General features: G+C 29.7%; 1 protein-coding gene across 1 annotated transcript; it reads right to left on the bottom strand.

Moving 5' to 3' along the window:
• LOC111419475 (neuropeptides capa receptor-like) lies at positions 1-15,138 on the bottom strand. The gene is made up of 6 exons (XM_023052287.2): positions 14,987-15,138; positions 7,252-7,581; positions 1,297-1,387; positions 1,025-1,244; positions 625-850; positions 1-561 (listed from the first exon to the last, which is right to left on the bottom strand). The coding sequence occupies exons 2-6, from the start codon at positions 7,526-7,528 to the stop codon at positions 110-112; spliced, it is 1,266 nt and encodes a 421-aa protein (XP_022908055.2). The 5' UTR covers positions 7,529-7,581; positions 14,987-15,138; the 3' UTR covers positions 1-109.
• Between the last annotated feature and the right edge of the window lie 2,798 nt (positions 15,139-17,936).

The raw sequence follows: 17,936 nt of genomic DNA, 5'->3' as shown, positions 1-17,936 counted from the left end.
TGATTATTAATATTTACATTTATTTTTGTTCACACAAACCTTTTAATAACAATTTTTGAGAAATAAATCGTACAAAATCACTTATAAATATAACTAACAACTTAAAACATTACATTTTTGTTTCATTTCCACATTCACTTAAAAGTTTTTGCTTCAACGTAACGGAACAAACATAATTTCCTTTAAAACTTGTTGCGCCATCTTTCGATGTAAGGCTACATCCATCTTCTGTGTCTAATAGAATGCTTCTAAGTTTGGATTCACGTCGAGATCCTCCAGCTCTTGCTGCGTCAAATTGCGAACATCTGGTTGATCGATTATTGAAATCGTCGCTAATTGGGTTTCCGCAAAGCACGGACCGGAAAGCTTTCCTGTATCTTGCAGACATAACGTTGTAAAGAATGGGATTTAACGTTGATGATAAATAATAAAGAATCCCTGTTATGTAAAACATCCACTCGTTTGCTACGTAATAATATTCCCAGTTTATTGCGTGAAGATATAATAAACGCTGGCAGTGAAATGGTGCCCAGCAGACGAAAAATGCCACAACAACGGCAGCTAACGATTAAAAAAATTATTTTAAATTAAATTGTGATGAAAATATTTCAGATTTATTATTACCTAACATCCTAACAACTGTTTTATGGGCTTGAACCCTCCTACTATCTCTATGCAAAGATAATCGTATAGTTCCTTGAAATTGCTTGGAGCTGTTATAAATTTGCAGTCCCATTTTCGTATATTGAAAAGCTAACACTGACATAGGTAATATAAAGAATATAGTTGCACTTATTTCAGCTAAAGGAACGAATTTTGGTTGATCCAGCATTGCGCAAAACGCCGACTCCTATATGAATAAATAAAACGTATCATATATTATTCAAAATCGTAACAGTTTTTCTAAAAATATAGATAAGAAAAATGGAATCGTTTCTAAAGGATTTTAGAAAAGCTTACTACCCCAGGGATGTATTGAACCGCTAAATCGGTTCAAACTTTTTATTGATAGAAAATATCTTACCTCGAGAATTGTGTCACTACCTGGAGGATAAACTAAATAATGTACGGTCGTGTAAACTGCAAAAGGTAGCGCAGCTAGAAATGCGATAAACCATAAAAATGATATTATCCGAACTGCTCTTCTAAGTCCAGACATTTTATGTATGTACAAAGGATGGCAAATTGAAATGTATCTTTCCGTTGAAAAGGCGACTATTGTTAACACAGAACCGTAGGAAGCCCTAAAACATTTTTATTTCATTACAATAAAAAATTGTTGCAAAAATACCTTACATTTCAGATAATAAAGCACGAACTTTGCAGAATGTAACTCCCAATTTCCATGGATATTGATGCCAATACATCGACACATCATTCGGCAAACCTAACATTTTCAATTAATAAACTAAATTAAATTGGCAAGGTTATTTTATCACATTTTACATTTCAATTGGATATGCATATCGATTCATTTTTTATTGGATTGGGTACTTTTGTTATGAGTAAACATTTTTCAGGTATTTCCATTTTTTTTACACTGTTAATTAATTTAACACACGTCGAGTGTTGCAAAAAAAATAACCCCGGATCAAAAAACTTGATTAATTAAGAGCTTTTAGCAGATTCAACACATCAAATATGATGCAATAAGATTTAATTTAATGATTTTTTAAAGTTAAGGTTCAGTTTTAATTAAAGTTTCGATTTTAAACTATGTAGAGATCGTGTTTCAACTATTTGGGATATTCGCAAATAATTGTATAGAGTTGAAAACATCAATAAACTACGTGTAATACGAAAACAATATGTTACATTTTCATACGGATCAAACTCTCGGAATTCTTTTGAAACGCAATTTCTTTTGTGAAAACCAGGTTTGGTCGATTCAACAAAAAAAAATGCGATTGTAGTTTGCATTGGCGAGATCATGATATTTCAGGTATTTCGAGAGTGTTTTAATAACATTGCTGTTTTTTATATTGTAAAATACGAAACGAAATTTAAAAAAAGTTGATTTAGAAATCTGTATTATGGTTTTGGGGTTTTGGATTTTATAATTTCGTTTCTTTTATCAAAATTTACATTCAATTTACTATATGCCCTAAAAATATTATTGTTCCAAATCAGTTTATAAAAATGTTATGAATTTTAATACCTCTAAAAATTTATTTTTTGATACTTTTAATTTTTGTATAAATTTCTGGAACAATATAGTATTTTTTATTTGAATTTACACTCCTTTTAGTATAACTTAACAAAATTTTGTGATTCCAATTCGATATTTAAAAAAGTTATGAATCTTTGTGTCCTTAAAAACCTAATTTTTGATGTTTTTTGATAGTTGACCACCAACAATATTCTTATCTAAATTTTTGAAGCAATATCCTATGTTTTATTTGAATCTACACTCCTTTTACTATAACTTAACAAAATTTTGTGATTCCAAATCGGTATTTAAAAAAGTTATGAATTTTTGTATCCTTAAAAACCTAATTTTTGATGTTTTTCGATAGTTGACCACCAACAACATTTTTATCTCAACTTTTGAAACAATATCGTATTTTTTATTTGAATCTACACTCTTTTTAGTATAACTCCACAAAATTTCGTGATTCCAATTCTATATTTAAAGAAGTTATGAAGTTTTGCACCATTAAAAATCTAAATTTTTGATATTTTTCGATACATCACTTTGACCACCCACAACATTTTTATCTAAATTTTTGAAACAATATTTTGTGTTTTATTTGAATCTACACTTCTTTTAGTATAAATTAACAAAATTTTTTGATTCTAATTCGATATTTAAAAAAGTTATGAATTTTTGTATCCTTAAAAACCTAATTTTTGATGTTTTTTGATAGATGACCATCAACAACATTTTTATCTCAATTTTTGAAACAATATCGTATTTTTTAATTGAATCTACACCCTTTTTAGTATAACCCCACAAAATTTCGTGATTCCAGTTCGATATTTAAAGAAGTTATGAAGTTTTGCATCATTAAAAATCAAAATTTTTGATATTTTTCGATACATCTCTCTTTGACCACGCACAACATTTTTATTTAAATTTTTGAAACAGTATCCTATGTTTTGTTTGAATCTACACTCCTTTTAGTATAACTTAACAAAATTTTGTGATTCCAATTCGATATTTAAAAAAATTATGAAGTTTTTGTATCCTTAAAAACCTAATTTTTTATGTTTTTCGATAGTTGACCCCCACAACATTTTTATCTAAATTTTTGAAACAATATTCTATGTTTTATTTGAATCTACACTCCTTTTAGTATAACTTAACAAAATTTTGTGATTTCAATTCGGTATTTAAAAAAGTTATGAATTTTTGTATCCTTAAAAACCTAATTTTCGATATTTTCGATAGTTGGCCACCAACAACATTTTTATCTTAATTTTTGAAACAATATCGTATTTTTTATTTGAATCTACACTCTTTTTAGTACAACCCCACAAAATTTCGTGATTCCAATTCGATATTTAAAGAAGTTATGAAGTTTTGCACCATTAAAAATCAAAGTTTTTGATATTTTTCGATACTTCTCACTTTGACCACCCACAACATTTTTATCTGAATTTTTGAAACAATATTTTATGTTTTATTTGAATCTACACTCCTTTTAGTATAACTTAACAAAATTTTGTGATTCCAATTCGTTATTTAAAAAAGTTATGAATTTTTGAATCCTTAAAAACCTAATTATTGATGTTTTTCGATAGTTGACCACCAACAACATTTTTATCTCAATTTTTGAAACAATATCGTATTTTTTATTTGAATCTACACTCTTTTTAGTATAACTCCACAAAATTTCGTGATTCCAATTCGATATTTAAAGAAGTTATGAAGTTTTGCACCATTAAAAATCTAAATTTTTGATATTTTTCGATACATCACTTTGACCACCCACAACATTTTTATCTAAATTTTTGAAACAATATTTTGTGTTTTATTTGAATCTACACTTCTTTTAGTATAAATTAACAAAATTTTTTGATTCTAATTCGATATTTAAAAAAGTTATGAATTTTTGTATCCTTAAAAACCTAATTTTTGATGTTTTTTGATAGATGACCATCAACAACATTTTTATCTCAATTTTTGAAACAATATCGTATTTTTTAATTGAAACTACACCCTTTTTAGTATAACCCCACAAAATTTCGTGATTCCAGTTCGATATTTAAAGAAGTTATGAAGTTTTGCATCATTAAAAATCAAAATTTTTGATATTTTTCGATACATCTCTCTTTGACCACGCACAACATTTTTATTTAAATTTTTGAAACAGTATCCTATGTTTTGTTTGAATCTACACTCCTTTTAGTATAACTTAACAAAATTTTGTGATTCCAATTCGATATTTAAAAAAATTATGAAGTTTTTGTATCCTTAAAAACCTAATTTTTTATGTTTTTCGATAGTTGACCCCCACAACATTTTTATCTAAATTTTTGAAACAATATTCTATGTTTTATTTGAATCTACACTCCTTTTAGTATAACTTAACAAAATTTTGTGATTTCAATTCGGTATTTAAAAAAGTTATGAATTTTTGTATCCTTAAAAACCTAATTTTCGATATTTTCGATAGTTGGCCACCAACAACATTTTTATCTTAATTTTTGAAACAATATCGTATTTTTTATTTGAATCTACACTCTTTTTAGTACAACCCCACAAAATTTCGTGATTCCAATTCGATATTTAAAGAAGTTATGAAGTTTTGCACCATTAAAAATCAAAGTTTTTGATATTTTTCGATACTTCTCACTTTGACCACCCACAACATTTTTATCTGAATTTTTGAAACAATATTTTATGTTTTATTTGAATCTACACTCCTTTTAGTATAACTTAACAAAATTTTGTGATTCCAATTCGTTATTTAAAAAAGTTATGAATTTTTGAATCCTTAAAAACCTAATTATTGATGTTTTTCGATAGTTGACCACCAATAACATTTTTATCTCAATTTTTGAAACAATATCGTATTTTTTATTTGAATCTACACTCTTTTTAGTATAACTCCACAAAATTTCGTGATTCCAATTCGATATTTAAAGAAGTTATGAAGTTTTGCACCATTAAAAACCAAAATTTTTGATATTTTTCGATACATCTCATTTTGACCACCCACAACATTTTTATCTAAATTTTTGAAGCAATATCCTATGTTTTATTTGAATCTACACTGCTTTTAGTATAACTTAACAAAATTTTGTGATTCCAATTCGGTATTTAAAAAAGTTATGAATTTTTGTATCCTTAAAAACCTAATTTTTGATGTTTTTCGATAGTTGACCACCAACAACATTTTTATCTCAATTTTTGAAATAATATCGTATTTTTTATTTGAATCTACACTCTTTTTAGTATAACTCCACAAAATTTCGTGATTCCAATTCGATATTTAAAGAAGTTATGAAGTTTTGCACCATTAAAAATCTAAATTTTTGATATTTTTCGATACATCTCATTTTGACCACCCACAACATTTATATCTAAATTTTTGAAACAATATACTATGTTTTATTTGAATCTACACTCCTTTTAGTATAACTTAACAAAATTTTGTTATTCCAATTCGATATTTAAAAAAGTTATGAATTTTTGTATGCTTAAAAACCTAATTTTTGATGTTTTTCGATAGTTGACCACCAACAACATTTTTATCTAAATTTTTGAAACAATATCGTATTTTTTAATTGAATCTACACACTATTTAGTATAACTCCACAAAATTTCGTGATTCCAATTCGATATTTAAAGAAGTTATGAAGTTTTGCACCATTAAAAATCTAAATTTTTGATATTTTTCGATACTTCTCACTTTGACCACCCACAACATTTTTATCTAAATATTTGAAACAATATCCTATGCTTTATTTCAATCTACACTCCTTTTACTATAACTTAACAAAATTTTGTGATTCCAATTCGGTATTTAAAAAAGTTAAGAATTTTTGTATATTTAAAAGTCAAATTTTTAATGTTTTTCGATAGTTGACCACCAACAACATTTTTATCTCAATTGTTGAAACAATATCGTATTTTTTATTTGAATCTACACTCTTTTTAGTACAACCCCACAAAATTTCGTGATTCCAATTCGATATTTAAAGAAGTTATGAAGTTTTGCTTCATTAAAAATCAAAATTTTTGATATTTTTCGATACTTCTCATTTTGACCACCCACAACATTTTTATCTAAATTTTTGAAACAATATCCTATGTTTTATTTGAATCTACACTCCTTTTAGTATAACTTAACAAAATTTTGTGATTCCAATTCGGTATTTAAAAAAATTATGAATCTTTGCATCCTTAAAAACCTAATTTTTGATGTTTTTCGATACTTCCCACTTTGACCACCCACAAAATTTTTATATAAATTTTTGAAACAATATCATATTTTTTATTTGAATCTACACTCTTTTTAGTATAACTCCAAAAAATTTCGTGATTCCAATTCAATATTCAAAGAAGTTACAAATTTTTGTATCCTTAAAACCTAATTTTTGATGTTTTTCGATACTTCTCATTTTGACCACCCACAACATTTTTATCTTAATTTTTGAAACAATATCGTATTTTTTAATTGAATCTACACCCTTCTTAGTATAACTCCACAATATTTCGTGATTCCAATTCGATATTTAAACAAATTACGAATTTTAGTATCCTTAAAAACCCAATTTTTGATATTTTTCATCATTTATATTTATATGCTTACAACAGCCTCAATCTTGAAATTTAAGAAAAATAATTAAAAAAGAATAAAGGGATAGATTTTCTTTAGAAGCAGTAACACTTTTAATTGATTTATTTTAACCCGCCGTGTTTTGAAACATGTATTTTTTAATTTTGGAAAGTGTGAGACTTTTAATTTAATATGAATCTAATAAATGTCCGTTTTTAAATCAAAACTAGATAACAGAGAATATAAATTATTTATAACTACCCATAAATCTACTTGAAATATTAAATTCGAAATGGACAATTTCTATATTTTAAATATGAATACGCCATAAAAACATATTACTGGCGAGCGAGTTTATTTTGCAAAAAAAAGTTAAAAATCTCCATCACCAAACAGAAAACGTTTTATGTTCCGCAAATTCGCCTTCAATGACGTTTAAACCGGCCATAAAAAAGCGTCTTGGTAATTTAAACGATAAAAAAGTTCGTTTAACCCTTTATAATCTAATTAATTTTTTACTTACCAAAAGCAAGAAGTGTTAAATCCGACACAGCCAAATTAAAAAGATAATAATTAGTGGCTGAATGCATGGTACGATGTCTAACAATCACTAAACATACAACAAAATTTCCAATAAGACCAGTGATGAAAATAATAACATTAAGAACTGTTAATGGTACAGAAATTTCCAATGGCAATTGTTGAGGTCCTCGTTGATATAAAATAAATAACTGTGGTGTTAAATTGCAACTGACGTTCGTATCGTTTATGTATGTTATATTCGAACATTCTTGCAACATAATTCAACTTATTACTGTGTTTCGAGAGATTCAGGGCATCATCACTGCTAAATCTGAAATAAAAAAAAAAAAGTTGAAACAATCAGACGAATTCATCCAGGTGAATCAACGCAATGTTTGCTCCTGCTGCGGCAACGTGATGAGACTTTAAAAAACACTACAATAAAAATAAAATGAGATTATTAAAGTGATAAGAAACTGCAAACAAATGTTGCTCAGATAACAGTAATTTAACTTTAAATACAAGACTTTAAAATTTTTAATTAAAATTTATTAAATTATGTTTCATTACCTTATAACTCTACCTGGCGGGTCACTTAGTTTAATTCCAGCGGCAAACACACCTACGACCAGGTTGAGTTCTAATTGAAATTGGCTACTTTAAAGTCAACATGCTCAACTACATGAACACTGAAATTGCTTGTTTAATTGAGGACCATTTTTGCATTAATTTTAGATCAAAAAGATGACCCAAATGATTTTGTAATAAAGTTTAAATTGTGCCCCCAAAATAATTGTTCGTTTGGCGATAATTTTATACAGAATTAATGAATTTCTATTGCCGCAGGATGTTTCAACGAACTATTTAATAAATTATTGGTAATTACTAAATAATCCAACAATTAATTTAGGTTTCAATAAATTAATTTGATATGTTAACTCGACGTATTTGGCTCAATTTAAATGGTTATTACAAAAATAGAAACGCAAAAGGAAATTTTCATTTGTGTCATTGTAGATGGTTATCAAAAAATGTGAAAATTAATTATAAATATGGAAATGTAGTGTTAATATGTATAATACATACATGTGCAGGGTCGGATTAAAATATTTAGAATGTAAAGATTTTTTAGTTACAAAAAGGAGCAAATTCTACCAAATGAGCAAAGAACTGAATATGATGGTCTTTACTGATAAAACCAAATGCATGGTGATAGCAAAGGATCATACAGTTTGTCTATCTGGGCGTACAAATTTCCAGCTCCAATGATCCTGTTAAAGATCACAAACTAATTAGGCTAATATGTTAGGTGCCTTAAGAGACATTGTTTGATCTAACAAATACATGAGAATCGACAGCAAAGTTAGGATTAATAAGAGAAACAAAACCAAGAGTCTACTAAGAAAAGGTGAGATGAAAACATTAAGATCCATATTGGGAATAACAATAATGAAGAGATAATAATGGTCAGATGGGGCATACAACGGAAAAGAGCGTGGCATGATCATATAAACAGAATGCCAAAAAATAGATTGCCCAAACCTGTCTTGATATACAACCCCCCGAACACCAAACCACCTGGGAGACCACCAAAAAGATGGCAGGACAGTTGGCAATCTACGTTCCAGGATATAACACAAATTTGACACTTTTTGAAATTGTGTCTAAACGCAAAAGAGGTGTTTTCTCCGTAATGGTTAAAATTTAAGATATGAAACTTTTTGAGGTTATAAAGGAATGTTTGGAGATAGGTTGTACCAAATTTGAAGTTTCCAGGGTGCACCATTCATTTTATATATATTTTTAAAAATCGGTAATTGAGTTTGACGCCTGCTGAAAGTGAGGTTAAAGAAAAAAATTGTTTTCATCAAAACGGTTAATATTTAAGAAATGAAGCTTCCTGAGATTGTAAAGGAACGTTTGAAGTTATGTTGTACCAAATTTGAAGTTTCCAGGGTGTACCATTCATTTTACATATATTTTTTAAATTTATTCGATTTGACAATTTTTGAAATTGTGACTAAAAGCAAAAGAGATGTTTTCTCCATAATGGTTAAGATTTCAGAAATGAAACTTTTTGAGGTTATAAAGAAACGTTTGAAGTTAGGTTGCACCAAATTTGAAGTTTCCAGGGTGCACCATTCATTTTATATATATTTTTATTAATTACTTGATTTGATACTTTTTGATATTGTCACTAAACGCAGAAGAGGTGTTTTCTCCATAATGGTTAAAATTTCAGAAATGAAACTTTTTGAGGTTATAAAGAAACGTTTGAAGTTAGGTTGCACCAAATTTGAAGTTTCCAGGGTGAACCATTCATTTTATATATATTTTGGAAAATCAGTAATTGAGTTTGACGTCTGCTGAAAGTGAGGTTAAAAAATATTGTTTTTTTCAAAAGGGGTGAACTTTAAGAAATGAAACTTTTTGAGGTTGTAAAGGAAGGTTTGAAGTTAGGTTGTACCAAATTTGATGTTTCCAAGATACACCATTCATTTTATATATATTTTTAAAAATCGGTAATTAAGTTTAACACCTGCTGAAAGTGGGATTAAAATTAAAAAATTGTTTTCTCCAAAAGGATTAGGATTAACTTATGAAACTTTTTCAGGTTATATAGTAACTTTTAAAGTGATGTTACACCAATTTATAAGTTTCCAGGGTGAGCTTTTTATTATATATAAAATTTTAAAAATCACCGTTTTCATTAAAACTTAAGATTGCTCCAAAACAGCTTGAAATTAGGAAATGAAACTCTTTGATGTTATAAAGGAATGTTGAAGTTTTCATTATTAACTGTTTATTTTATGTGCATTTATAAAAATCGTTGATTTGTTTTGATATTTCTTGATAATGTGAAATTTTTTTTCAAAATGGATGGTGATAGCAAAGGATCATGCAGTTTGTCTACTTGGGTGTATACATTTCCAGCTACAATAATCCTGTTAAAGACCTAAGATTACGAACTAATTAGGCAGCAAATATGTCAGGTGCCTTAAGAGACATTGTTTGGTCTAACAAATACATGAGAATCGACAGCAAAGTTAAGATTCATAAGACAAACAAAACCAAGAGTCTACTAAGAACAGGTGAGATGAAAACATTAAGATCCATATTAAGAACAACAATAATGGAGAGAGTCAAGAATGACGACATCGAGATACAGGATATCGTCAGATGGGGCAGACAACGGAAAAGTGCGTGGCATGACCAGCTGGGAGACCACCAAAAAGATGGCAGGACAGTTGGCAATCTAAACAGACCATATGGTCTAACAAGAAGAAGAAAAAGATTAATAAAGGGTGTAAAAAGCCTTAAAAAATAGATTAGAAATTAGTTGGAAGTATCCCTACTAAACAGCTGTTTAATAAATGCTATTTCATCATTTTATGCATAAAGCGGTAGAAAACAGCTGATCACCACTAAAATCGATGGATTGTAAAAGCGAAATTTTGCACAGCGTTAGTAATGTGTATTAGAAAGAAGGCAACTTTGAAAAATGGCAACAACTGCAGAGAAAAAAATTAGATCACTCACACTTAAAGAGTTGTAACAACGAAATTTCACACAAGAATCATAAATTCTCGCAAAAGTCAAAATTGGACCAGTTCTGGAGGAGGATGGATGGAGATTAAGATACAACCCTGAGTTGTATGAGATTTATAAAGACTCGCCACTGGCATAGTTCGTCAGACTCCAATGCCTAAGATGTTGGCCACGTGATGCGAAGAGAGAGTGCCAGGACGACTGAAGAGGAGTGAGACCGAGGGGATGGCCGAGATTAAAATGGACGGGAGTAGGAGATGAAGGAGAGAGGCTAGGAATAAAGATAAATGGAGGCAGAGGGAGGCCAATGAAATGACTTGTAATACATAATTTTTCCATATTATTACTAAATCGATATGGATGACCACCACGACTAAAAGCCAGTGATGTTAAGTTCAAGTCCAATAACACTTCCTTTTTCATAAAGTATAAATTCTACATATAATTATTAGTAGTGATGATGAAAAAGTATTTATTGTTTTCAGATGATGAAAACAGTCGCCTATAGCTACATAAATGCAAAAAGGTGATTACTGGGTTCGTAATATTAAAGGACCAAATAGGTCTTCTTTCATCTTTCATGGAAGCGACACTATGTGCAGAAGCAAATAATATGCGCAGAAGGAAAATATCATTGTCGAAAGAGCCATTTAAGACTGTCTGAGATAGAGTATATGAGATAGATGGTTTAGGTTCAATGACTTCATCAGGAATCTCGGAAAGGCGAGACAACTTCTGTCCTAATGGTATTAGAAGTCCTACATTGGTTCTTTTTGTGCGATAAAACATTCCAGCGTAGATTGCTTTAACTTTTGGGAATGTCATAAATTATGAGACATAACGAAAAGAGTTCGGAATAGCCAAAGTATCACTTCGGCTAAATTGCCAAAACGTCTAGAGTAGGAATTAAGGTATTTTTAAGTTTTAACTACAACGAAGAAGTTTAGGACGAAGACCAGGTATTGAATGATTGTAATAAACCCAACTCTAAGTATGCAAATATGTCAGAAGTAAAATTTCAGGCGGATATACAATATCAAGCATCATCTCTCCAAGCTAGATCTTGGGCAAGAACAAAATAACATGGCAGAAGAAAATTATTAGGAAAAAAAGTGAAATATTAGGAGTTGAAGATATTTGGAGAAAAGAACGTCATGCGGAGAAGAAAAATATGATAAGCAGATATAAATTCGAGGCATTCGTTAGAAGTTTAGGAGGTATCACTTCGGCTACATTGCCAAAACGTTTTTGAATGTTATTAGACGCAGGAGTAAGAATTAAAGGATTTTTATGTTAATCTTACAACAACGAAGAAGTTGAGATTTAAGAAAAGAAAATTTATGAGGTCAAAAAGAAACGTTTGAAGTTAGGTTGTACCAAATTTGAAATTTTCAGGGTGCATCATTCATTTTATATATAAAAGTTACTTGTTTGGTTTGACACTTTATGGAATTATGACTGAACCCAAAAAGTTGTTTTCTCTCTTAAGAAATGGAGCTTTTTGAGGTTATAAAGGAACGTTTGAAGTTAGGTTGTACCAAATTTGAAGTTTTCAGGGTGCACCATTCATTTGATATCAGAAAAGAAAAATATCATAGGCAGATATACATTTGAGGCATTCGTTAGAAGTTTTGGAGGTATCACTTCGGCTACATTGCCAAAACGTCTCTGAATGTTATTGGACGCAGGAGTAGGAGGAATTAAAGGATTTTTAAGTTAATGTTACCATAACGAGGAAATTGAGGGCGAAGACCAGGTATTGAATGATTGTGTTGATGAAGGGAAATCTCTATGTATGCAAGTATGTGAAAAGTAGAATTTCAGCCGGATATACAATATCAAGAATCATCTCTCCAAGCTAGATCTTGTGCAAGAACAAAATATCATGGCAGAGGCAAATTATTAGAAAAGAAAGTGAAATATTTGGAGTTATTTGGAGAAAAGAACGTCATGCGGAGAAGAAAAATATCATAGGCAGATATAAATTCGAGGCATTTGTTGGAGTTGTATCACTTGTATCATTTCGGCTACATCACCAAAACGTCTCTGGACTCTATTGGACGCTGGAGTAGGAGGAATTAAAGGATTTTTAAGTTAATCTTACCATAACGAGGAAGTTGAGGGCGAAGACCAGGTATTGAATGAATGTGTTGATGAAGGAAAATAAACCCAACTCTATGTATGCAAATATGTCAGAAGTAGAATTTTAGGCGGATATGTAATATCAAGCATCATCTCTTGCTCAAGCTAGATTTTGGGCAAGAACAAAATATGCTATGACAGAAAAAAATTATTAGGAGAAAAAGTGAATTATTAGGAGTTGAAGTGATTTGGAGAAAAGAACATCATGTGCAGAAGCGAAATATCATGGACAAATAATAAAAATGGGTGTTTCTTTAAGCCCGATAGAACTTTAAATTGAAAAAAATAACACAAAAAATTAAATATTAATCGAAAAAGTTTTTCAGTTCGAAATATCAATACATGGCATTAACATTTAAAAATGATTTCGGGCATATGGGCACCGCGGCTGTTCTTTACGAAGCGCATTCTGGACGTCCAATTTTGGGACACTTTTTGAGTATTGTTGTCCGTATGTCATGAATAAGCATAAACCAATGCTTTTACGTGGCCTCACAGAAAATAATCGAGAGGTGTCAAATCGCACGATCTTGGAGGTCCATTTCTCGAAATTAACTTATCGCCAAATTTGATTTCAATAAGTCGATGGTTGCGGTCGCCGTATGGCACGTCTTGTTGAAACCACATCTCACCCGGATCAATGTCATCCATATTTTCAAACAAAAAATCATTGATCATGGTGCGGTAACGATCTTAATTTCTGAAAAAATAAAGTCCAATGATGCGTGAAAACCACACCAAACGGTGTATTTTTCTGGATGTACGCATACGATGATCTCGTGGCTTTAATTCCTGCACCAGCAGGATCTTAAACGGGTGTAGGCCAAGATCTTTGCGCAAAATTTTCCACGTAGTTAATGAAATCTATCCACAGTTCGATGGATGGCTTGCTCAGATGGAAGATTTGTGCACTATACAAATCACGAAGTCTTGATAATTTGGTTGTTTAAGTGTCAATCTGTTTATGATGATATTAAAAATATCAAAAAGTGAGCGTAGTATGACAGTTAACCCTTTCGTAAGTTCTATATAGCTTAAAAAAACACCCTCTATAAAGCGTGTTACACAAAAAGGGTGAAAGACCAATTTTTAAGATTTTCGAAATGATTATTGAAATAGGTTATGGATTATGATATTTGTAGAACATAATCAACTATTTTTATGCATCTCTGCTATTTCTGAGATATCTAGAACATGATAAAGCCAAGATGCACAACTACTACATATATGCAACCAATATCACAGTATTTTTATTGCAATACGCAATTTGCGTATGATGCGTATTGCACTGTGATATTGGTTGCATACTTGCAATGATGACGTACGAAAATTAATTAACATTTATCCCATTGAATTACCTTTTTAGGTTATAACCGATTCCAATACAGATTTTTGTGTAGTTTAAATTGGATATAAATTGAATGTTATTAAATAAGCAAGTTTATTTAACATGAATGAATTTCAAATATTTACATAAACCCAATTTCCAATACATTTGATTCTTGATTTTTATCTATTTTTCTAATAATCCGGCCCTGCATACGCTGGTGGTATATGAAAGCTCGATATAATCTGGCATTGAACCTGCACTACTAAATCAATTTTTGTAGTTCTAGTTTGCATTTCTTTAACGAAAATGCAAAAAAAAGTGAAATAAATTTTAAGTGAAATTATCTTATAATTAAGAACTCAATTACGAAGATGTTATTTTACGTTTCAATTAAAAGTTGTGGCGATGTTAAGAGTTCTGATTTTATTTTTGGTTCGATCGAATGAAACACGATATTTTATTAAATTAAAATGTGTACACCCAATTTTGGTGCATATCATTATTATTTGTTGGATGAAACGTTATCTATACGCTCAGCGTAAATACAATTATGAATCACTGTTGTTTTACGAGCGGTTCAAATTAAAATCGAAAGCACTTCATCTTGAAAGTAATTATTTTCGGTTTTTTTTTCCTAATCAATTTGAGTTTTAATTTTGTTAAAGTTTTATATTTCTAAAATAAAAAGATAACAAAAAATAACAATTTACTGTACCTGTTTATACAAAAATAGTTCAACCAATTATTATTTGAATCAATTCATTCAAATTAAAACTATTTCCAGCTGTACAAATAAAATTTTTACCAATAGTTTTCCACAAAGCACGGTATAAACTCGACTAATTAACTGACGGAACGTTCATCTCGGTCGCAAATGTTTCGCGAACACGTTCTGAAACGAACTGACAGGTTGCTTGGTTAGAAGCGTCGCGACGCTCGGCGTCGTCTACATGTGTGAAAACAATCGTCCACACTGAACTCGACCGACTCTCCTGTTTTCAATGGACCACGATTATCTCGTATTTGCTTTCGTGCATACTTCACTTCGACGAAAATCCACAATAAAACTAACTTTGCTAATTAGGATGCAATTATTAAAACTAGTTATTATTAAAAAATTTTGACTAAAAACTAAAAACAACGTTTCGTTTTAAAAATTTCGTTAAATAATTGTATTTCGCCCCATAATTATCGAGACATCTGGTACTTTACGATGATGTCCTTAGTAGATGATAAAAATGTTCAATAAAAATTCCTATAACCATATAAAGCAAGATATAAGACGAAATTAGACTCTTAACGCAGCTCATCTAACGCGAAATAGTCACTATAAATTCGAATAAATTTAAATTATTTTTGCGGAGAATTAATCAAAAAAAAACCAACCGCTAATTAAATTCCGAATTAATAATTGCTTATTTCGCATTTCCTTTCATCAATTTTCTATTATTTGCCTCGAAATTCATTTCGTAAAAGCTTTTCCGGTGAGATCAAACAACAAATTTTTTTTTATTTTCAAACATATAGAAAATTAATTTCATATTACGACTAAAACGGAATTTATGAAACCCAATTTATAGAGCTCATTTCGAAATTGAATTAAATTGATCACATTTGGAAAATTTTATTCTAATTAAAAACGTAGCGAAATTTCGTCGTAATGGAGTTTTCCGTGTTAAAACGATTTGAAAAAACACTTTTAGTTTTGCTGGTTCAAAAGATTTATTTACTCAAAGTTTTAACTTAATCAACGTGTTTTGGGTTAATTTTAATTAAATAATATGTTATGACTATAACATAAGAGAGTAAATACATCCTTCAATGTGTTTTTATGTTTTTTGGCAAGTGTTGCACCTCTGAAAAAAATTTGTTTTTTCCAGAAGGGTTAAGATTTAAGAAATGAAACTTTTTGAGGTTGTAAAGAAACGTTTGAGGTTAGGTTGTGCTGAATTACAAGCTTTCGGGGTGAACCATTCATTTTATATATATTTTTAAAAATTGATAATAGAGTTTAATGCCTGCTGAAAGTGAGGTTAAAGAAAAAAAATTTTATCTACTAAACGGTTAAGATTTAAGAAATGAAACTTTTTGAGGTTGTAAAGAAACGTTTGAGGTTAGGTTGTGCAGAATTACAAGCTTTCGGGGTGAACCACTCATTTTAGATATATTTCTAATAATTGCTAATTCATTTGACGTCTGTTGAAAGTGAGGTTAAAGAAAAAAAATTGTTTTCATCAAAACGGTTAAGATTTAAGAAACCAAACTTTTTGAGGTTGTAAAGAAACGTTTGAAGTTAGGTTGTACCAAATTTGAAGTTTCCAAAGTGCATCATTCATCTTAAATATATTTTTAAAAATTACTTAATTTGACACTTTTTGAAATTGTGACTAAACGCAAAAGAGGTGTTTTTTCCATAACGGTTAAGATTTAAGAAATGGAACTTTTTGAGGTTATAAAGGAACGTTTGAAGTTAGGTTGTACCAAATTTGAAGTTTCCAGGGTGCACTATTCACTTTATATATATTTTTAAAAATTACTTGTTTGGTTTGACACTTAATAAAATTATGACTGAACCCAAAAAGGTGTTTTCTCTATAATGCTTAAGATTTAAGAAATGAAACTTTTTGAGGTTATAAAGGAACGTTTGAAGTTAGATTGCACCAAATTTGAAGATTCCAGGGTGAACCATTCATTTATTATATATTTTTAAAAATCGGTAATTCACATTGACACCTGACGAAAGTGAGTTTAAAGAAAAAAATTGTTATCTTCAAAACGGTTAACATTTAAGAAAGGAAACTTTTTGAGGTTGTAAAGGAACGTTTGAAGTTAGGTTGTACCAAATTTGATGTTTCCAAGATGCACCATTCATTTTATATATATTTTGGAAAATCAGTACTTGAGTTTGACGCCTGCTGAAAGTGAGGTTAAAATATATTGTTTTCTTCAAAAGGGGTGAAGTTTAAGAAATTAAACTTTTTGAGGTTGTAAAGGAAGGTTTGAAGTTAGGTTGTACCAAATTTGAAGTTTCCAAGGTGAACCATTCATTTTACATACAGGGTGATTCAAAAAACCGCTGACAAATTTTTAGAGCCTCCTTAATTAACGAGATATAGCGGGTCAAAGTTTCTTTAAAATTAAACATTATCTGCAATAAAAAGCCCTTTTTTAAAAATATTGTCTACGCCATTGCTAATTTTGTCAAACGGGTTAGTATGTTCGTGTAAAGTGATCAATTATCTATCAATTGGTCGCTTACAAAACTTTTATCAAAGCAATAGTTTTTAAGAAAAACTTGTTTGTAGAAAATTTGTTAATCCAATCAAAAACTGTTGCTTTAATCAAAGTTTTGTAAGAGATTTTACACGAAAATACTGCCCGTTTGACAAAATTAGCAGTGGCGTTTAATTTTAAAGAAACTTTGACTCTCTATATCTCGTTCATGAAGCATTTGCGACCCCATATACCTACATTAAGACTTTTCATCTTAATTTTTGATCTATTACCTGCCCTAGAAGTATGTCAGCGGTTTTTTGAATCACCCTGTATTCTTTTAAAAATTGGTAATAGACAATCTAAGCCTTGACGTCACAGAGATGGGCGGAGCTTATACTAACTCTAAACATTTTCGTTGCTAACGATAAATCCCATATTCAATTTTTCAA

This window comes from Onthophagus taurus, chromosome 11, assembly GCF_036711975.1.
Source record: "Onthophagus taurus isolate NC chromosome 11, IU_Otau_3.0, whole genome shotgun sequence".
NCBI lineage: Eukaryota > Metazoa > Arthropoda > Insecta > Coleoptera > Scarabaeidae > Onthophagus > Onthophagus taurus.
The sequence above is the reverse complement of the archived record's forward strand: the minus strand, read 5'-3'. Positions and strand labels throughout refer to the sequence as shown.